A 23,627-nucleotide genomic window follows, 5' to 3' on the forward strand; every position below is an offset into this window, starting at 1 on the left:
TTCCCATCATGCACTGGGACAGGAACAGACTAATTTGCATGTAGCCAGGTTCTGAGCTGGGATGGTGCAGTGAGCTAAAAAACGGTGATGGATCAAGCCTTGATCTCTTGACTGGGTATGAGTATTCTGCATCATTCAGAAACTCTGTCCATCACCTTTTCCAAAATTGATTTTATCCACACTAAGTGTGGGAGGGTATACTCAGACGTGAGTCCCTAGCTCATTGCACCATCAGGATTCAAGCAAGCCGGGCCGATGACGGCTGAAATGCCAGAAACCGGTCCCCGGTAGCTTGTCTCCTTTCTAGTGAAGAATTGGCTTGGTAGTTTGGTCTGCCCTGTTCCCATCATGCACTGGGACAGGAACAGACTAATTTGCATGTAGCCAGGTTCTGAGCTGGGATGGTGCAGTGAGCTAAAAAACGGTGATGGATCAAGCCCTGATCTCTTGACTGGGTAGGAGTATTCTGCATCATTCAGAAACTCTGTCCATCACCTTTTCCAAAATTGATTTTATCCACACTAAGTGTGGGAGGGTATACTCAGACGTGAGTCCCTAGCTCATTGCACCATCAGGATTCAAGCAAGCCGGGCCGATGACGGCTGAAATGCCAGAAACCGGTCCCCGGTAGCTTGTCTCCTTTCTAGTGAAGAATTGGCTTGGTAGTTTGGTCTGCCCTGTTCCCATCATGCACTGGGACAGGAACAGACTAATTTGCATGTAGCCAGGTTCTGAGCTGGGATGGTGCAGTGAGCTAAAAAACGGTGATGGATCAAGCCCTGATCTCTTGACTGGGTAGGAGTATTCTGCATCATTCAGAAACTCTGTCCATCACCTTTTCCAAAATTGAACAAAACATGTTATACAGAACAAATTGTGACTTGTTTTAATACATTACAGATATAGGAAAAGAGATGTTACACAAAAATAAAAACTTTTCTTATGCTTTCCCTCATGGCACTTATATTGTTAAAATACAAATGCACTATAACATGTTGCAAGCATTCATTAGTTATGTCATTTTTTCACCAGAAGTAAAATGACAACTTTAAAATACATTGCATGAATTCAAGTTTTGTCCAACGTTCTTCTTGCATGTACCATACTAACAGAAGCTTCACATAACAGACAATGAAAGCATTTACTTCTGCCAAACACACTGCAGGATTTGCCCTTATAACATAAAATAACAATATTATAAAATAACAATAACATAAAATAACATCTTGTTAGCTAGGGAAAATATACAATAGAGCAGCAACGCCCAGCAGATAAAAATGTATACACAATATGTTTCTATTTTAGAGAGAAATAAATGTGTGCACGTTTATTTGTCGCGCACGTTTTAAAGGCCTGCACTTTTGGCAACACGAATATAATGTCTAATACATTTTGTATTGATTTATTAGCTTTCTAACAAAGGATGTTCAGCTCTACGGGGTTTGAAGCAGATTTACGTACAATCTGTTTTGTATGCAATACGGATGTGATGTCTATTGTAAGTCATTACGGGTGCTGAATGGCAAGTAGCTTTTTCTGTCTGTTTTATGACATGTTGTTTTACACTGAAAAAGGGACTATCACTGAAGGCAATTCAAGGCAAACGTCGTGGTCCTGTTGGAACTGTACTACTAGAACCAATGCAACAATCCCAAAAATATCTGGAAATAAGTGTGGCTCCCAGGAATTTAAAGTTGCAAACATGGAGATTGGTGGTGAGGTTGACACTGGGTAAGGTTATATAGATAAAAAAACAGGTACGGTAGCTCAGAGGGCTTAAAACCTGGACAGAGACCTATAAATCGCAGGTTTTAAATCCTGACTAAGGCTTCTGTACTTCAGTTTTTCCTGAAGCAACCATATAAATCTTGTAGTAAAACTAAGTCCTTCTTGGTAGCAGAGTGATGGAGTGGGTGGGCGTTCATGAAAGAGCATGAATTAGAGCTGTGGAGTTGAAGTTGAGAGCAGTGAGAGGTGCTCATAATACTTTTATTTGATCTGTTAAAATCATAGAAAGAGTGGACCATGCCACCATGATGAAAACGTCATAATTTAGATAGATAAAAATTACATTCAAACATTTTTAATGTAATCAGGACCTCCCAAAAATGAAACAGAGACCGATTCCAGCGGTCCTCTACGCGGATGATGCCGTCATCCTGGCCCGAACCCCGCGTGAACTTCAGTACTCTCTAAATAGATACACCACCTTTATGAACTCCCTGGACCTAAAGGTTAACGTAAAAAAACTTTTGTCATGACCACGGGGAGGGGGAAGAAAGGCAAAAAAAACATCTTCCTCGATAGTCAACCTTTGGAGATCGCCACACAATATCCATATCTTGGGATTGTGATTGACGATAATCTAACATGGAAACCAGCAGTTGAGGCGAGATGTCACATTTTTAAGCGCTCAATAGCAGCCCTGCAGACCTTTTCTCAGAAACTGGGAAGGAGGCGCCCAGTAGAACTGCTAAGAATCTACAATGCCAAGTGCCAGGCGATAGCTCTCTATGGAGCAGGGATCTGGGGCCACACAGACGTTGGAGCCCTCCAAATAATCGAAAATCGATTTGTAAGATTCCTTCTTGCCACCCCAAAAGGCTCATCAAACTACGCCTCCCACATGGAATTGGGAATTCCTTACTTGCAGGATCTCCTTAAAATCCAGCCACTACTTTTGTGGAGGCGTATTTGGACGTCGGAAGCTAACACACTATCACAGTCGATAGTGGCCGACATAATGTCACTCGACTACGCCTACAGAATAAAGTGGCTTAGCTACGTCAGAAACTTTTTCACCGACCTTGGCCTCGAAAAACACTACCTCCATCCAGAAACACTGGTAGCTCTCCCAAAAAAGGAACTCAAGGAACTTGCACTACGGCACTTGGAAACACTAAGACTGTCAACCGAGTCAGCAAAACCTTCAGTGGTTCACGCAAACACAGTCCAGCAAACGTTTGGCATACAACCGTATCTTACTCTCGACACTAAAACATACGAGAGGATGTTACTTACCAGGCTCAGACTGAACCTCTTTCACAGACTGGTCACCTTTCCGTTAAACAAGGCCTGGGACCCAAACCTGCCTCCGTGCCCCTGTGACACGAAATCAACCCAATCCAATATCCACGTCATTTTATTCTGTAAATTTTATCATCCCCACAGAAAACATTGGATACTTCCGCTATGCAGGCGATGGGGTCTCAGACAATGTCGACCAGCCTTTTTAAGACTGCAAACCTTAGAGTCGGAAGAAGTCTGTTACCTGGTTTTAAACTTTCTAAAATGTATTTTGAACCACAGAAAAAACCTCTAGCAAACTGCACTAAGGAAAAAGTAAATGAAAATGGTTTAATGACCGAAGACTCTCTGAAACAAAATTACTTTTTTCCCTTTTCCTAACTGCACAAATGTTTTTATGAAATGGTCCTCTTTTTTTTAATCTATGTATGTATGAATTTCTTATGTTGCTTGCTTCTTTTATAGTTTCTATTTGTGATTAACCGAATAAAGAATTATTATATATGTAATCAGATTTCATGCACATCCAGTCCCTGGCCTCTCTCGAGACCACAGAGCGATGGTCACTTATGTGCCGTTTGTAATTAGTATTTTATAGGAGTATGTGTTTCTAGATCCGAGAGAGTAAGATAGAAAAACACAAGAGGCCATTTCGAAGTGAAGAAGTCTAAACAAAGTGCACACAGAAGTAAACAGTAAAACGACTGTGATGATAGATTCGTTGTAACGTTTTTTTGCCCACGCCCCTTTTAGATACCCCTCCACCCCTTTCATCCCACTTAAAGGACTATTAATAGTACGTACGTACCGAGCACCACTCGTTTTCTATTGCCGAGGATGGTTTCGATTTATTACAGGTAGTATCAATTTGCAGAAACTGGAAGGCTTCATATAAACTTTGGTCACCCCTACATACAGCATCCTTGATACAAATCACCTCTGCCTCACACTCTGTGTACTTCATCATGCTTTTCTAGTTTTCAATCATCAGCCATGCTTCATCAAGCGCGTGAAAGCAAGCTGAAAGCTGCCATGGTGAGTTTGCTTTGCGCTCACTTCCTCTCCCGCGGGCATCTGGGGGATGTAGTTCTTCGGATCCACTCTGCTCTCCTCGAGTTTTGGGAAGGGCTGCATCATGCTGGTGAAACTGTGCCAAACCTTGTTCCACGTAATTCCCCACAAATGCACGCACAAGGTACACATGCTACAACATTTGGAAAACGACATAGATTTCGCAAGTGACATATAGCAATGTTCTGTTTTATAGTTCTGGAAAATACAGTGCTTTTGTTTTGCAGGCACGGGTATGGCGTCCTCGCAACCTCTGTTCCAATGGAAAAGAAAGTAAACCTGTACAAGATGGCCGCCTTGTTTACCTCATCGGGAACACTGCTGTTATTGTCTCGTTCATAACTGCGAACTAGAAACCAAACCATGTCTTTTCAATGAGGTCCAAAAATTAACAGCGCAGAGTAGTACCCGCTGTAACCACAAATGCAGGAGGGCGCTGGTTACGCCAGGCCTCAGGGGCGTGCTTCGTTTCGAGTCTCCACCTATAGCAGCGCCGGCCGCAGCCTCCACCCAAGCATCGGATGCCCTAGTGGGGTATGAGCTGCTGCCTGGGGAGAGCTGAGCAGACATGAGTGCGCCTTCGTTGCGAGTTTTGCTGGGATTTGGCAGGGGTATTCCAGCGACATCGGTGAGCTCCCCGCCCGAACTTAAATTGTGCAGTCTATTTGGGTATACAGTTTGCGCAGCTTTAGTATTTGCGACGGAAAGTCAGGAACTCCTATACATTCAAAGCGTGTTTGTGTCGTCTCTTTGTGTTTTTTTTCTCTCTCTGCGGTGTTCTTAATCTTACACTTACTGTACTAAATAACTAAAGAGAATCACTATAAGTCTTATTCTCCTGGTGTTATCTGCCTAGAGTGCGGGTTGTCGACAGTCCGGATGGGGTGATTTGACCGATGCACACCTGTCAGTGGTGGGAGTTGGGTAATGGAAAAGTATTCCCTTAACCGAGGAAACGGGAGACCTTCTTCAGCTTGGAAATGTATGAGACAGAATAGCTCGATAACGAGTCCTTGAAAGGACTGCATATAGTATGAAGTTATGAAAGGCTGCTACATTTTTGGCAAGAAGTCTGCCCATATCACGTGGAGACTGGCTTCAAAACAGAGGCCGGACCTGCCCCTCCCCATCCCGGGGCATTTTAAATGCCTGAAGGCAAGCGGATTTCTGCAATGAGTTCAGGCGGAACCTGTCAATGAATGTATCTTCGTAACCATCTGTGCTTCCTTCACTTGTGCCATACGAAGACTAGTAACCCACAGCCACTTATGACGGATCGCAAAGGCTGCTTTGTTTTTGCAAATCTATCGATTTTGCAATATTTAGAGTGCCGGACCAAACTTAATATCGGTCTGTTTTTTTAAAGTCAAGAGTAGCCAGATATATTTATATAAAAATAATGGGCTGTCTTTGCTTTTGCTTAATTTTTTACGTTTTTCTAGAAATACTTTCTCAGCGCTTATAAGTTTCCCAGATCTGTGCTTTCCTTTGTGTTTATTGAACACAGTGTACTAATTTAACTAACACAAGCATTTGCAATGCAATATGTCTCGCATTAGGAAAGTTTGAGCTATTGGTATTGTAAATGACACATTTTTTATTTATGTGTTGGTTTTAAAAATAGCGAAAATAGCTTTGTCATTTACAATGCCAATAGTTTTAACTTTCCCAAACGTGACACCTATAGCATTTGTAATGCAATATGTGTTGTATTTACATGACTTCGATGTATTAATATTACAAATACCAATGGCTTTTATTTTTTTTAATAATTAATACTTAAATAAAAGTTATTGTAATTTATAATGGCAGTAGCTTAAACTTTTGTAAATAACTTTTGGGAAGATTATGTTCAGTGTATTTTATTGTGATCAAAATCCAAGAACAGAAGTGAAATATTAACATCTTTTTGTGACATTTGTAATAAAGCTTGAAACATTGAGAGAACATATTTGAACCAGTTGTTGTTGAATGGTGGCTTAGAGGGGCGCTGTAGCATAGAGGGGCGCTGTGGCGCTGAGTGGTGCTGTGGTGTTTGGTGGTGCTGTGGCATTTACGCAGCTGGGAGGAAGGAACACAGATGAGGGATGAAGTTGTCATGTAAGACATTTAAACCTGCCGGTGGAGATCAGTGTCCATATCAGGGCTAGCTACAAATGGGAAAAGTGCCCATCATCGTAACGAAGGGGATAGCAGGACCAGGCAGAGCGCAACCTGGACCTGCGTGCCTTCTTAGAATGTATTAGTTGCATGTGCTGTTCTGTGTAAGCATGAAATAACAAGAGCTGAAACACAAGCGCGGCCGCGAAAGCAATACTGAAATAATAGAAACAGGCTGGGAAGCACTAAACATGTACACAAAATTCCATTTCAGAGGGAACACTCAAAATAGGTTTCCCTTGTGTCTCCCAACTAAGCTGGGCCGTTTGCAGCACCAACACTTGGCCCGAGATTGGTAAAAACTCAGCCGGGATTGCTTACACCACGGAAGGCTCAATCAGAAGAAAGCTACAACAGACGTAACTTTGCCAATCAAAAATTGTAAGCTATACTACTCAATGGTGCTGGAGAGGAAAGTCGATAAGGCCAGCCGCGGAGCGCAAGGCAAGTTACATGCAGCAGTGTGTAGGTCTGTTCGCTGCAGCTTACTCGTGACACACATTTACCCCTAATAAAAACACAGCCGTAGTTTACAGTTCATTGAAAATTGCGAGGCTGCCTAAATTGACAGTCCAGCCTTGGGTGGGGTGGGGGGGAGCGGGGGCGGGGTAGCAGGGGAGCACACTAGTGGCAGGATAATGGCACAATGACTGGTCGCAGACTGAAGGGAAAAAAAAGAAAAATTTACAACTAAAATTGGCTTTGCACTTGGAAAAGATAAGAGAAAAGCTCGAGGGTGCACCGTGGCGAGAGAGAAGGCAGGCGCTGGAGAGGGAGGGGGTGGGCTGCCCATATGGAGAGGGAGGGGGTGGGCTGCCTCTGATGATCAAATGGGAGACACGGAAGGCAGGCGCTGGAGAGGGAGGGGGTGGGCTGCCTGCAACTCGAGCAACCATATGGAGAGGAAGGGGGGTGGACGGCCTGAGCTGGGAGGAAGGAACACAGACGAGGGATGAAGTTGTCATGTAAGACTTTTAAACCTGCCGGTGGAGATCCGTGTCCATATCAGGGCTAGCTACAAATGGGAAAAGTGCCCATCATCGTAACAAAGGGGATAGCAGAACCAGGCAGAGCGCAACCGGGACCGGCATGCCTTCTTAGAATGTATTCTTTGCATGTGCTGTTCCTTGTAAGCATGAAATAACAAGAGCTGAAACACAAGTGCGGCCGCGAAAGCAATACTGAAATAATAGAAACAGGCTGGGAAGCACTAAACATGTACACAAAATTCCATTTCAGAGGGAACACTCAAAATAGGTTTCCCTTGTGTCTCCCAACTAAGCTGGGCCGTTTGCAGCACCGACACTTGGCCCGAGATTGGTGAAAACTCAGCCGGGATTGCTTACACCACGGAAGGCTCAATCAGAAGAAAGCTACAACAGACGTAACTTTGCCAATCAAAAATTGTAAGCTATACTACTTGATGGCGCTGGAGAAAAAAGTCGATAAGGCCAGCCGCGGAGCGCGAGGCAAGTTACATGCAGCAGTGTGTAGGTCTGTTCGCTGCAGCTTACTCGTGACACACATTTACCCCATATAAAAACACAGCCGTAGTTTACAGTTCATTGAAAATTGCGAGGCTGCCTCAATTGTCAGTCCAGCCTTGGGTGGGGTGGGGGGAGCGGGGGCGGGGTAGCAGGGGAGCGCACTAGTGGCAGGATAATGGCAGAAGGACTGGTCGCACACTGAAGGGAAAAGAAAGAAAAATTTACAACTAAAATTGGATTTGCACTCGGAAAAGATAAGAGAAAAGCTCGAGGGTGCACCGTGATAGATGTGAGGTGTGCTGAAAAACGCTATGAGTGTGACCATAGAAAAGAATGCAATTAAAATTGCTCTTGAGTCAGAGTAATGAATTACTCTCCTTCACCACTAACCCGAGTGACTAATCGTGTTGTTAAGCTTTGAACTGTGAGAGACTGACATGGTGACAGATCTGCAAGAGATGAAAACAAGCAGCAGTGAGGCGATGCGAGAGAGAAGGCAGGCGCTGGAGAGGGAGGGGGTGGGCTGCCCATATGGAGAGGGAGGGGGTGGGCTGCCTGCTGGGCTGGGCTGCCTCTGATGATCAAATGCGAGACACGGAAGGCAGGCGCTGGAGAGGGAGGGGGTGAGCTGCCTGCAACTCGAGCAACCATATGGAGAGGAAGGGGGGTGGACGGCCTGCTGAGAGAAGCTTGTGTGAGAGAGACTGGGCTGCCTTAGATGATCGAATGCAAGCTCGTGCACGAGGAGCTTGTGGTCACGTGATTCACGTGAACTGTTGAAAATCCTCATTGTAAAAGTCAGCTTTGTCGATGAGCGGCAATAGGTCTCTCTGCGAGACCTAAAAAATAACGGACTACTTTTTAAATGGGAAATTGTAGATGCTGTCCGCCCATATACGTTATTGCACAATGTCCAGTAGGATGCCTCCCCTCAAATCCCAGCTTCCTCACTTGAGGATACTGTTTCATTCTAGGAAAACTTTTGTACATCCTGTGCCTTTTTTTCTTTAATAGCCCATTAGAGAGCACTGTAAAGTAATTCAGGTCTGCTTGTGCTATTTGGAAAAAGAGACATTTGGCAAAGCCATTAAGTCTTTGGGACATTTTGGCAGTGCTGTACAATGTTGTACAACCCTGTCAAAATAAAAGAGAAAGTGATATGGCAGTTGTGTCATTCCGCTGACACTCATGAGTGAGAATTTATTTATGTACGTGCCAGTAGAATGACATGTACATCATTTACTTTGATTTTTTTTTTAGTTACCTATCCAAGATGGCATAGCCCACTTGGATCGATATATTAAAAGTGCCAATTAACAAAAACAAGCATTTGCAATGCAATAGGTCTCGCTTTAATTAAGTTTGAGCTATTGCTATTGCTAAATATTGGAGCACCAATTACAACAAAAGTCTATAAATTGTAGGCCAAAAAAATGTGTATTTATTGTTGTAGCAATGGTGGCATGCTGCGCTTTAGATGAATATGTTTAAAAGTAAAGTGCGCCATACTGTGATTGCTACAATAGTTAATTGTGGATGTGTTAACAATTGATGTGTGCACTGATGGCTGGTGGTGTGTGTGCCTGGTGAAAGCGTGCACTGACGGCTGATGAGGTGTGTGCCTGGTGAAAGCGTGCACTGACGGCTGGTGGTGTGTGTGTGCGCGCCTGGTGAAAGCGTGCACTGACGGCTGGTGGTGTGTGTGTGCGCCTGGTGAAAGCGTGCACTGACGGCTGGTGGTGTGTGTGTGCGCCTGGTGAAAGAGTGCACTGACGGCTGGTGGGGTTTGTGCGGGGTGAAAGCGTCCACTGACGAGTGATGGTGTCTGTGTCTGGTGAAAGTGCACTGACTGTGTGGTTGTGCTTGTATGTGTGGTTGTGTGTGTGTGGTTGTAGTTGTAGTGTGTGGGTGTGTTTGTGTGGTTGTGTGTGTGGTTGGGTGTGTTTGTGTGTGTGGTTGGGTGTGTTTGTGGGTGTGATATTAACAAAAAAGAAGACTTCTTTGTAAGTATGAAGCTTTTCAAGTGTTATTGGGGTGCTATTTTGATCTTTCTGGCACCCACTACCAAAAGAGTGCCATTGGTTACAACAAAACAGTTGTGTGCACAAATATATGGCAATTTGAAAGACATTCACAGCACATCCTTATGTTTATAGCAACAGCCAATGTTGTGGCATTGGATTAATGAACTCAGTCTGTCATATACTAATTTCTTAGAAAAATAATTGTTGGTGACAACATTCAATTTAAAAAGCAAAAGTCCATGAGAATCTTTGGCGAGTCCTCCGGACTGTATATGAACCCCTGGAAGTCCACGATATGGATACTGGGAAATCCCGAAGCGGTGGGGCCCTGGGCCGACGCGCTGCAGAGGGCGGATGGAGGGCTCAAATACCTGGGAGTGTTCCTCGCGGACGTGTCTGTGGTGTCATGGGAGAGGAACCTGGCACTGGTTTGCGAGCGCGCGAGATCGGACATGAAACTCTGGTCCCGTATGCCCCTCACGATCTATGGCCGATCGGCGATTTTCAAGATGGTCACACTCCCGCGGTTGCTCTACCAGCTGCAAAGTCACCCATATCCGATTGCGCCCAGATGGTTCGCGCAGGTAAATTCTGCGCTGGGACAGTTCCTGTGAAGGGGGTAAGATGGTCCGAGTAGCGATTTGTACGTGCTTTCTGTCCACATACTGTGGGGGACTGGCGACCTCCGATATTCTCTCCTATTATTAGGCCTCCCATCCCCTGATCTTGAATGAGTGGTGGTATGGGGACAGAGGAGATCCGGCGTATGTACTGGAGCGGCGCTTGATGGAGCCACACACCCAGCACACGATACTGTATTCGGCGCCGTTGTGGAGGGATCTGCTGCCGGCTACGAAGCTAGTCTTTAGTGTCTGCCGACACTCCTTGAAGCGCATGGGGTGGTAGAATAAGTTGACGGATGAGACCCCACTGTGGCACAACGGGCGCTTGCCGGAGCTCGCGACTTTACAGGGCTTTCGGGATTGGGATGCCATAGGGATCTCGACCCTGGGTGATGTAGTGCGGAATGGGACGGTTAAGTCCTTCACGGGCCTGCAGAAAGAATTCCACATGCCTCGCTCTCAATTCTTCCGCTACCTGCAGCTCCGCCATGCCCTTTACCCAAGCTTGGTGGGCATTGCGGCGCTCCCGGAGATTAGCCCCCTGGAGGCCAAGGTTTTTATGGGAGATCTGGAGACTAAAAAGATTTCGAGGATCTACCAGACCCTGGTCATTCATACTGCTCAGGCGACAGACAAATTGCGAGGAGTGTGGGAGGAGGATGTCGGCGCTCCTGAGGAAGAGGATTGGAGGGAGGCCCTAGCGGCCCCACGGGGGGGCCGCGATAGCCATGCGTCTGCGGCTCATTCAATTTAAATTTCTGCATCGCGTCTATTTCACCCGGGCCCGGTTGTGGCGGGCGGGTCTGATGGCCTCCCCGGTGTGTCTTCGATGCGGACGGGAGGAGGGCACCTTTTTCCATACGGTATGGTCATGCACTGCACTGGACCGCTTTTGGCGAGGGGTTTTCTCATGCTTGTCGGAGGTGTTGGGGTGGATGCTCCCGCCCACCACGTGGTTGGCTCTTCTCCACGTGATGGACGGGATCGGTGGCAACGCCTATAAACGGCATCTGCTGCTCCTGGGGCTCACCCTGGCAAAACGGGACATCGCCAGGGGCTGGAAGAATGATCGGGGCCCCCCGCTCTCTGCATGGAGGAATGGTCTGGATTTTAACATGGGGCTCGAACAACCCATCTTCGTTGCCCGTGGCTGTCCCCGGAAGCACTATAAAATATGGAAGAGGTGGGCGAGTTATAGAGGATTGTGGCTGGATCCCCCGGGTGAGTCGAATGATCCCTTTGGTGATTGATGTGAGAGGGGCTGACGGTAGAGATAGGTCCTTTTTAGCACGTGTGCTCCCGAGTGGTGCGGGGCCGGGGGGGGGGGGGGGGGGAGGGGGGGACTCTGTTCCGGGTACTCCTCTGTATATATGTGGCTTTCAACGGGTGATTCATTGGTATTCCATGCATTGGGCTTGGTGGTCGGTAGCGCAATCTGGGGTGGGGGGCGGGGAGAGGGGGTGTATGAATATTCTCTGAATATTATGCCTGGTCGCCCTCTGAAGAGGTTATGATGGGTTTTTAGACCCACCTAATCGTGCACTGTTCACCTGGTGCTCCGCACCTCAATCTTTCAACATATTGTTAACACACTTAATGGTATATTTTTGTTTTTAACTTTTATTTTCGTTATTGCATCTTTTTTTCAACCTTCTTGTTTGTTATTTTCACTGTTCATAACACAAAAGATTTCTTGCATATTTCTTAGTTATACAAATATTGTAACATTCTCAATACTTTGGCATAACATATATATGTCCATACAATTTTCATATATTTACAAAACAGCCCAATGCATTTCGGCACCTCTGTGGTGCCTTCATCAGGGGCGACTCTGAAAGTAAAAACATATGCAACATGTAAGTATCATTTCTGCTGTAGTGCATGGGGGTGTCTACTGGAATATGTGTTTCTCATACCTGTTTTCTATTGTTGTAGATGGGCCTGTATGATCGCCTCAGTATATGATTCTCTGTATGAATCAATAAAAAATGATGATAATGAACATTCGTGGTCTACTGTATACACGCTTTGGTCATTGATCAGATAGTGCCTAGGTTACCTTAAGGAACGTACCTTGTATGATTTCTCTGTACTTTCTGAAATAATAAATAAAAACCTATCAGAACTGCAATATTGCCGCGAAAAAATGAGAGTTGTGCAGTTTAGCACTATAATGTTGAATGCCCTACCTTGTCTTCACCGTTTCTGTAATTCTGTAGGGTGTAGAAATATATTTCCTGTGTTATAATTCTGATTTCCCACTACGGACTCACATAAACGCCACTGTTTAAAGTATTCCGTACCTGATATGCCAAAGATTCTCTTCGTCTACGAACAAACCGCAGCCCTGTGTGTGCCGTGTTCGTCCGAGTACTGAAAAGACTCCATTAAAAAACTCCGTGAACTCCGCGTGGTTGCGGAGTGGTAATGACTGACGACGGACTACTCACATCTTCCGCAGTCTGTTTAACATCGAGTGCGGGCGCCATATTAGAACGATTGTTTATTGGTCTTTACGTTCTCAGAATGCTAGACGCTAAGTATATTCTTGGTATAAAGAAAGTAGAATCCCTATACCTGCTAGAGAGCTTTCGTTAACTACGAAAGGATCATGTTAATAATCACTGTTTCCGATCTAAAGCTCGCGCCTTGTAAATGCGTGTACATTAAATGTAACCATATCGCTGGATGACCATCTGTTGATTAACCAATAAAAAAATTACCCTATCTGTAATCTATTATATCACCAACGGGTGATCCTGGTAATAAGAAAAATGCTTTACCAACGAAAGCCATGTGAAAACATAATTCATCTTCGATTCCATGCTATTATGGGGAAACCCACTGTATCACTATTGTTGTTTGTGTATGGATGTGATGTTGAATGTTTGTGTGACAATCACATATGGAACAATCATATGACAATCATATATACTGTAGGTATACGTGATGATAGTTCGTTATTTAACTGTTGTTAAAATAAAGCAATGATAAAGAATCCGAAATCAAAATCTCACGTCACCAATAGTGCTCCATTGGAGGGAAGTAAAACACACCATCTCGCAGTTAAGATTCTTTATCATTGAAAAAGTACAAATCCAGCTAGGCGTAGACAACCACCAGAGACTGCTGCAACGCGAACTGTTTTGGATCAAACACTTCAAAACTTTAGCGCCACCCTTTATCCATGCAGATATCCACAGTGGTGGGGGAGTGGTCCGAGAGCCCGCGCGACAAGCTGTCTGCTCCCTCCACCCGATGAAGCGCTAAGCCGGGGACAAATAAGTAATCCAGCCTGGAAAAGGACTTATGAACCGCGGATATGTAGGTGTAACCCCGTACATTACCGTGTAAGTGCCGCCAAGTGTCCACCCAGTCAAGGCCCGTGCCATGTCATTAAACTTAGTGGAGGGGGTCACCACCCCACCTCCCCCGGGACGAAACCTATCCACCTGACTATACATAACATCATTCCAATCTCCCCCAATGACTGCCAGCGCATCTGGGATATCTGCCCATATCATAAACAGCTTTTTGACCAGGGACCACTGCAGGGGAGGCGGAGCATAGACACTCCCTAGGACCAGCGGTTCATCACCCACCATTCCTGTGATCACAATTTAACGACCCTGCGTGTCCACCCACTGAACTGAGTGAACGTAGGGGATCCTGCGATGTATGAAGATGGCCACCCCCCTAGAGCCCCTAGCAAAGCCCGCGTGAAACACCTGCTGGTAGCCATAGCGCTGTAGACCTAATGTTTTTGTGCCCAGTAGGTGGGTCTCTTGGAGCATCAGCACATCCGCGCCTGCCCTTTTCGCCTGCCGCAGTACCGCCCCCCCCTCTTAACCTTGTCCAGAACCCCCTGTACATTCCAACTGAGGACCCTAAGAGAGCCCTTGGACCTACGCTCTCTATTCTCAAGATCAGCCATTAGGGAACATCTAGGGTGAACGCCCAGTTCCTGGGCCCAGCCAGTTCACGCAAATCATCATTCCAGACCCCCATGAGACCATGCAACCCCCCCCCCCCCCCAAAAGACCCGGCCCCCAACTCTAACAACCACCCCAACCCCCCCATACCTCAGAAACGTTGAAGTACCTGTCGCGGCATAGCGAACACCCGACCCCCAATGGGAGGCCGGTGGCAGTCTACCTCAATGGATCCCCATTAAACTCTCCCCAACCACCAACTACTAGCCCGCCATCGGTGAACCACCCGCCCAGAACGTCCCCCCCCCCCCCCGTTTCTCTGCACCCCCTTATTCTCAGAGCTACATGCAAATCCAGTACTCAAGAGCTTCCCGCGCATACAGCATAGCCAAAGAAGAAAAGAAGAGACGTTCAGATCTGCACATTGATATATAACAGTATGTCCGAACTTGCAATAAACTACACTCCCAAGGTGTGTCCACCATATACTTCAAGTTCCTTCAGCTCGGTCACCAGGGGCCCCTTTCCCCCTCTCTGATGCAAGGCATACGGAAGTTTTAGCTCTCGCAGGCGAGCCTTAGCCGCTGTAAAGGATTGCCGCTGCTGCTGCACCAACCAAGTATAGTCCGGGAATATCAGGATTCGGTGATTCTCATCACGCAACTGCTCTTTCGCTCTGGGGAGTTTCAGGATAGTGTCTCGGTCATGATAGTTCAAGAGTTTAGCTATCACTGGCCGCGGTCGTGCTCCTACCGGCGGTTTTTGCATGAGGGCCCTATGCGCCCGCTCAATCACGAAGCATCTGGAGAGTGAGTCGGGGGGGGGAGCCAGCCCTCTAGCCACTGTGTCAAGAAGCCCTCCATGTCGCCTTTCTCACATCCATCGGGCAGCCCCACAAAGCGCAAGTAGTTCCGCCTAGCTCGTCTTTCCGCATCTTCCACTCGAAGAGCCAGGCCCTTCTGAACCGACTCCATACTGGCCACCTTGCACTTCAGGGCTTCAACGTCGTCCTCTACCCCCTAGATGAGAGTTTCAGCTTCTGTGATGTGGGACACTGCATTCCGTAGATCCTGGCGCAACAGCGTAACGTCTGCCCCACCAGCCCCTATCTTCGCATCCAACATGTCCCGGGACTGAGTTATGGCTGCCATGAGCGCGGCGTTGGCTGGTCCAGAAACCTGGTGGCTGCCCGTCGCCCCTGCACTGCCGCTGGGACCCGTGAACTTATCTATCGGGCCTTGTTTGGGAGGCCCCCCGCCACCGCGTGTCATGGCCACCAGTCGTTGGAGACCGCCGCCCCCCCGAGACCAGTCGTCTGTTCTGCTGTGAGCTCCGCTCTGCTATCACCGGTGCCACATGCGTGCGTCGGACCCCCAACTGGTCAAAACCCACAGCCTGGTTCGGCGGGACGGAGCTTCGTTAGGCTGCGTCCGCCATGATGGCTCTCTTGGTCACACCCCCTCTTAATTTTCTTAATCCCCGCCATGGTTCCAATCTCTCGGGTAACCCAACCACCATCCAAGCAGTCCACTTACTCAGTAGTATTGGAAGGGATAGCTGCGCCTAATGACAGCAGCCGTAGTAGTTGTCCCTGAGCACATCCTCCGCATCACACACTCACCTATACTGCACTAATTACACTCCCGCATTGACAGCACATGCATTCACACCGCCTACACACACAGAGGTCCGAGAGTCCCTCCGAATAAAAAAAGAAAACTAAAATCGAGAAAAGCTAAGTATGGAGGAATGAGGTGTAGGTTTACTGGCCCGCAGGTGGAGTTTCGTCAACTGGGTTAACGTGCCCAGAGCAGTCTTCCTTGGTTCAGTGTCAACATCAGCCACGTCGTCTCCCTCGCAGCCCCAGGCAGTACAGCACCACTGGTCAGCCAGATCCTGCTGCGGTATGCACCCCGACCGTGCTGGCTCTTCCCCAGCAGGTAGGGGTTACTCGCCTCCAGGACAAACTGTTAGGCCCATTCCTGCTCCTTGACCAGCTGGCTCATAAGGGTCCGCCAGCCAGCCAATGATGCCAGGAAAAACCAAAATCTGGAGCCCCGTGTCATAGACGCTTGGATGACCGCTCCCAGTGTGGCTATCTGCTCGGATGAGGTAGGATTACATCCTGGCGGCCATCTTCCTTGACCCACTTTTAGATGGTTAACTTTAGAAATCCTAAATCGCAATTACAAAAAAAAAGAGAGTTGAGGCAATAGAATACTGCACCTACCATGAGAGTGAGAAAAAATGTTAAGTACTCAATGTGGTGCACAGAACCAGAAGTTCAACCGCTCTCAACTTCTAATGGAGAAAAATCTCCAAATAATACATCAATCCTTAGCGGTTCAGCACCCCATTTATGAACAGCATCTACAGTGTGTTTCAAAATATCGGTTATTTGGATGCAAATTGGAACATTCTAATGAAATGACTCCACGCAAGGGTTGGCATATTGTATGGCAACATTAGAGGACCTTATCAGCCAGTTCTCTGAAATGAGTATGGACACATCATTTATGGCATCAGTAAATGCATAATACTTTCTATTAAGAAGTAGCCCTAATAGAGCCCTGAAGAAGTCCTTGAGGACGACAACGCGTTGGCTACTATTTTAAGATGATTGGCAAAGAAGGCTACTGTTTTAATGCGATTGTTAAAAAAGATAATGAATAAGGAATTCTCTTCTAAACACATTTGAAGGATTTTTTGTACTATGTATTGTAATGAATAGATACTGGGTGTGAGGAATATCGTAAGAAATGTGCTGAACTCCTACTTAAATATAGTTATATATACACTTTGAGAAACATGGGGTACTGAACCGCTAAGTATTGAGGTAGCTTTAGAAATCTGCCTGCTGGGTCTGGGACTATGGAGGTGGGTGCATACCCTATATGGGACCTGCATAGGATCACAACCCCTGCAGTATTATTGGGAGAGGCTGCCTAAAATTGGTGGAAATAACATTGGTGGCACATGCGGTCACGGTCTGCCTTCCACAGACGAGTCTCCTGAAGAAATATGACATCAGGGTCCTGATGGCTCAGGTATTTCCAGATTTGCCTACACTTGTTAGGAGGGTATAAATTCCGTATGTTTAACAAAATTAGTTTGAATGTTGTGGGATGTTAATATTTATTGTGCAGTAATTGGTATGGAGCAGGAAGGAGCTGTGGGCATGGGCAGGCGCCGTTGGTCAAGTGATAGTACATACATGCTAAATTTACCACTGTCAACAAAAAGTCCTTTTTTACTGACATATGAATATACCTACTTCCAGCTCGGGAAGGAGGTTGATGGGCTGATCCTCAACACTGAACATGTGTTATCTTCCTGTGTTCCTGGATCCCATCCACAGTGCGGCTTGCAGTCTGCATGTGGTTTCAACTGGTTCAGTAAGTGCTGATGCCTGCCAGCTGAGGGGGATCTGTGAATTCGGTAGTGTACAGCTTGGTAGCTCAGATGTGGCAGTTCTGCTACTGGAGGTTGCACAGTTTCCTGAGACTTGCCGGTTGGCCACGTGGAGCCGCAGTGCTGTATTTCTGGTCCGCTTCTTCAGTCCGATCCTGTACAGCATGGCGCCACAATGAGTGAACACGATACACGGGAAGAGAGGAGTCTGCGGTGCACCGAAGGGGCACAACTCTAAGACACAGAAAAGGCGAAAAACTGACTAGGGCGAGGTTAACCCACAGGCAACAGCTCCCGACCCAGTACTGTCACTGGTCGGCCGCCCTGTATTGAAGCTACTTTAGTATGGTGCTATGAAGGATTATTGAATGACCCGATTCCCTCCCATCAAAACCTGGGACTAAATTGGAGCGTGCAAGGCGACTATCAACCTAAGCAAGTGCGTTGGGATTCCCAGTGCCACTAGTTTCCTCCACAGTGTCACACGGTCAACCCTATCGAACGCTGTGGAGAAATCAATAAAAGCAGAATATAAGGTCCATTGCCTTGCCCATGGGATACTTATCTATCAGTGTTTGCAGACCATTATATTGTCTAAAGTTCAGCAGTTCTTGCAAAAGCCGGTTTGCTCTGCTGGAACACGATTATTACCAAATCCCCAATCCTTTAGGTGAAGGAAAATGCGCTTAGCAAACAATTTGCCAACAACACAATCTGCCTAAAACTAGGAGAGGTTTGCAGCCCATTTTTATATAGAGGCGCCACTGTGCTACCTATCCAAGGCGATGGAATAACCCCAATACTGATAACAATATTGGAACACCAGGCCCAACAGTGAGGACCATGCAGAGACCTCTTGTTTGATGACCGCTATCAGAATTTCATCTGGTCCCATTGTCCCAGATTATCTTGCGCCTTTAATAAAACCCTCTATCTCCTCACTGGAGGGCGGGCCATAATCGCCCGAGAGGGAGGCTCCTCCCTCAAGTCCATTAATGTCCCACAATTCGGGATTGATTGCATATAATTATGAGATATAATAGGACTATTCTGCATCAGAAATTGAAATAGTCTTGGCCTTTATTCTAGCATCGCAGTATTCTGCTATTAGTGACCAGTATTTACGCGAGTCGCCAGAAGAGGCGACCTCTCTTAGTGTAATCCATTTCCAGTGCTCCTACCTCCTTGGTTCAGACACCTTTAATCTAGTTCTTACCCATTTCAGTCGGTTAATTTCCCTTTGCCTCGATGGCCACAACTGCTTAAATTATTTTCTTACTTGTGAATTTATATCACAGTTAACCCTCTTTAACTCCCAAGAGATAGCTACAGGGGGTTTAACACTAATAGCACTTTATTTTCTTCAACATGATCGAAACACAGACAACTGCTCTTCAAACCCATCAATATGGTTCTTTCAGAAAATAACAGGGGCTAAGGTAGCTAATTTAAAATAAGCAGCCAGATTTGGGGCGCTAGAGGGCGCACAAGCGGAAGGGCTGCCATTTGGTGAGGCTCCTGCTGCCTGGACCTTATATCCTTTATTTATCCTGTTTAAATAGGTAGCCACCTGGAAGAAACTGTGCACATGTGTATGAACCTGATCCCTGGCCTCGGTGAAGATTTGGGGCAGATACGGCGCCTCTAGACCGAATACTGCTACGTGAAAGTTTCCCCCGGGAGCAGCGCTGGAGCAGCAGGAGGCGTGGTGAGCGGCGCCCTGTGGCAGAAGAGACCGAGGCTCGCCACGAGGGAAGTAGGCCCGCCCGTCTGGGGGTGGACGGAGAACAGTCGTCACCCGGCAGCCCGCCGGAGATGAGAGCCGCCTACAGTGGACTTTCCAAGGGGCTTTGCATTGGAGAGGTGTGTGCTCTTGGACGGCGGACAACACCCGGAGGGCTCATTGGCGCATGCCGATGCGGAGTGTATAAGGTTGCACCGGTGAGTACTCTGCGGCGCCCATAAGACAGAGAGGCCTAGCACCAGATCGCTGTTGTGGTGTGCTGAGACCCCCGAAAATTGCACTGAGTACCCCGTGACGAAGCTGGACCTTATTACAGTGGTACCATTTGTTAGAGCAGGGGACCTATCACGGCTGATCCACGGTGGCCACGCAGGAATATTGGCAGACCCCCGATTGCATGGTGTTGCGTTGGCTGGGGGTGTGTGTTGCAAGGCGCAGAGTGGCTGAAAGGTGCCGAAATGCGGACTCCGTCAGTTTGAACCCCAAGACGGATTTCGCGTGGCAGAGGGTGACTACCCTTGCTGTGTACATATTTTATACGCTACTCCATACTCCCATGGCGTGCTAAAGTGGGTGATCTTCTCTGTAGCTCGATTCTGCATGTACCTAGCCTTTCAACGGATATTGGCTACGGATGCGCAAGGCCCTAGTGCGGGAGCTTGGAGGTCCGGAGAACGACGAAACGCTGTTTTTCACGTCTGTAACTACAGAGGACTTTAGCAAAACAGGAATATAGTGTTAATCATGGTGTCCAGCGTTGTGTGGCTGAGGTGGGCTTGTGATACCAACTAATACTCAGCAACATGGTGTGACAGGACAACCGTCAACCGAAACTATCTTTTGTTACACCAAAGAAGGGGCCCAAACCTGCATCGACGGGGGCCGACTCAAATGGCGAGCGGCGGAGCATCGTCTCCGGAGCTAGATATGCACCAAATATTACAAAAAATAAGACAAGGATTTGCCACGGTGGTCAATAAGGGGGACAGGATGTCCTCCAGAATGGACGCCATAGTGCACAAGGTGGATCCGCATGAGGAACGGCTGAAGGAGGCGGAAAGACGTATTTCGGATGCTGATGATACCACAGCCAACCATACAACGCAACTAGCCAGAATGGACAACCTACTGCGGGTAATTGCGAGAAAGAATGAGGATTTAGAAGCCCGTAGTATGCGCAATAATATCCGCGTGATTAACATTCCGGAGTCCACCAACACTGGGCTTATGGAGGACTATATCGAGAAACATCTCCTGACCGCCATTGGTGCTGAGGCTTTCTCCACGCAATTCATAGTGGAGCGAGCACACAGGTCCCTGGGCCCTCAACCGAAACCGGGACAACCACCACGACCCATAATTGCGCGATTGCTAAATTATCGCGACCGCAATGTGGCTCTACGCGCTACGCACACAAAGCAAACCCTGGTGTATGAAGGGGTGACTTTCTCGATTTATCCAGACTTCACCCCCTTAGTGCATGAAGAACGGCGCAAGTTTCTAGATGTAAAAAAGAAACTACGAGCTGCACAGATCGACTATGCCTTACTTTACCCAGCACGACTCCGCGTGACACAACAAAGCAAACAACATTTTTTTACTAACCCGCAGCAAGTGGAGGACTTTCTACGACACCTGAAGCGGACACAACTGGGAGCAAATGGTCGAGACCCGGAGCAACGCTATGGCATGCAAGAAGAGGAGGATGCTTAATTTAACATAACTGTAATTGGTACCCTTACTCATGGTCAGCACACGTGGTACTGGTACGCTGCGAGATAACAGAGAGGCTGGGGACACTTCGTATTCCACAGGACAGAGACGATTGCAGTGACTCCTGAGGTAACGTATTCCAGACCCCACCGCCCCTTCTCCGATAGAGCCCGGTGGTTGTACAGGTTCCAGGGCCTGGAGAGGGATGGTGGCTGTGTGAACGTCTAATGCTTTTCGCCTTTGGGTGTTCCCCTATATTGAACTATGTCATTGCATTGGTGATGTTGTTTTTGTTGGGAGGGAGGGGAGGGTAGACTATTCTGGTAAGTTGGGGTTGCTTCAGTGGGTGGGGGGAAGGGAGACTGAGGGGACGCTGAAATGTGGTTGTTATTTTAAGTGGGGAGGGACGGGGTGGCAGTGGGGGGGGTAGGTTGGAATATGGAGGTTCCTATTGTTTAACTGCATTGGTAGAGGGAAATGGACAAGGGAGGGAACTGTTGGCAAGTTGGGGGAGCCTCAGAACGGGAGGGGTACAGAGGATGTTATTTCCAGTTGCACTGTGGTTGTTGGATGATTGAGGGACACCCTTAGGCGGTGGTGGATTCTGGTTGCTTGTGGTACAGGTGCGAACAAAGTGGTTGTATATTGCACACATAATGCGTTATACGGATGGGTGACCCCCCTACAAACACGTATACGGTACTATCCTGGAATATTCGAGGGCTTAAGGATCCAAAAAGTGTAGGCAGGTATTGGCCTACTTAGATAGGCACAAGTTAAACATGGTGTTGTTAAAAGAGACTCATATGCCCCCCAGACTATCTCCTCATTTGCTGGCAAGTGGGCGGGGTTAGAGCCTTCTCTAACTACTCTTCTTATGCCAGGGGCACTGCCATATTGATACACCGTGCGGTTCCCTTTACATTACTGGGACAACAGGTAGACAAAGTAGGACGCTATGTAATATTGTGGGGACAATTGGGAGGAGATACGGTTACCATTGTCAATTGTTATGCTACGAATACAGACACTCCAGAGTTTTTTACACTATTATGGGGGCTGGTGTTGGATGTAGGGTCGGCACATCATCTGGGGAGGAGACTTCAATGTAGCTGTGATGCCCATGTTGGATAGGGCGGATGGCCACGCACAATATCATCCCAGGATGAGGGAGACACTGCAGGGCATTGTGGAGGAGGGCGTTCTGGTGGACAGTTGGAGATATTTACATCCCACACTTCAGGAAGGTACACACTTCACCTCATACACAGGTACTTGGGAGAGACTAGATTATTGCTTTTTATCCAGGCCCCTGGACCTGTATCACCGAGGCTAGACATCGGGCCAGAACTCATTCTGACCACTGCCCTGTGCTGGTTACAATGGCTATACCTGGCTATGACCGTCCTAGATGCACCTGGCGGCTCCAACCAACTGCCCTTGTACATCTTGTTTTTCGCGATGAACTGGGGGAAGACGTAAAGGACTTCTTCTCTCGTAATAAAGGCACGGTAGATAGTGTAGAGATGGTGTGGGAGGTCTTCACGGTCACGGTTCGGGGGTGGTGTATTTCCAAAAGCTTTGGGGTACTTCGAGATATTCAACGCACACTCCATAAACTAGAGTGAGCTTCGGGCGCTGGAGAGGCAGATGGCAGGACGGGATGCAGGGACTGCACACCAACGGTTTCGACATAAATTGTCAGAGTATGAGGAGGAGGCACAGCGCAAAACAAAATTTAGAAGTAAATATTGGGTTGCCTGCAAATACAGTGAGGGAGAACGACCAGGGAAAGCATTGTCTGAGGTGATACGGACAACCAGGGGCACTAACACCATCTTGGAAATAGTTGATCAAGAAGGCGAGGCCTGTAGAGACAATGATCGTATCTTGAATGCTCTTCACACGCACTATGCGCACTTATACACTACACAATCCGCGACGGAGATAGATCTAGATGGTTTTTTAGGAGAGGTGGCACTGTGCTGGCTAAGTGACGTGCACAGAACATCTTTGAGTGCCCCACTGGAATTGGATGAAATAAGGGAGGCCATAATGTCTCTGGGAAATGGTAAGGCACCAGGTTAGACTGAATTTCCGCTGAATTCTACAAATGTTACATCGACACTATGGCGCCGGTGTTTAAAGAGGTATTCAAAGATTCTCTGGAGATGGAAATCCTACCCTGGTCTATGCACGAAATGTTAATCTCTTCCCTACTGAAGCCAGGCAAAGACCCTACGCAATGTGACTCCTACCGGCCATTGTCCTTGATAAATTGTGATGCAAAAATTCTGACTAAAGTGTTGCCCACAAGGTTGTCACTCCTCATGACTACAATAATACTTCCCGATCAATCAGGTTTTGTCCCGACGAGAGCGACGTCTCATAATCTCTGTACTCTCTTTTCACTCATACAAACGGTTGCCCCG

The 23,627-nt window shown here is 47.3% G+C and overlaps 2 protein-coding genes across 2 annotated transcripts in view; one reads left to right on the top strand and one right to left on the bottom strand.

The window, feature by feature from the left end:
* Window positions 1-4,072, bottom strand: part of TRMT10B (tRNA methyltransferase 10B) — a 313,279-nt gene extending 309,207 nt beyond the window's left edge. Inside the window, exon 1 of the mRNA XM_086963206.1 lies at window positions 3,836-4,072. Within this exon, the coding sequence (XP_086819332.1) occupies window positions 3,836-3,994 (159 nt within the window). The 5' untranslated portion in view covers window positions 3,995-4,072. The remainder of the gene's footprint in view (window positions 1-3,835) is intronic.
* A 394-nt stretch (window positions 4,073-4,466) lies between these two features.
* LOC147727954 (uncharacterized) overlaps window positions 4,467-23,627 on the top strand; it is a 271,926-nt gene continuing 252,765 nt past the window's right edge. Inside the window, exon 1 of the mRNA XM_086961862.1 lies at window positions 4,467-4,726. Coding sequence (XP_086817988.1) covers window positions 4,667-4,726 — 60 coding nt within the window. The 5' untranslated portion in view covers window positions 4,467-4,666. The remainder of the gene's footprint in view (window positions 4,727-23,627) is intronic.

The sequence above is a fragment of the Lissotriton vulgaris genome, chromosome 3_1, assembly GCF_964263255.1.
Source record: "Lissotriton vulgaris chromosome 3_1, aLisVul1.2, whole genome shotgun sequence".
Lineage (NCBI taxonomy): Eukaryota > Metazoa > Chordata > Amphibia > Caudata > Salamandridae > Lissotriton > Lissotriton vulgaris.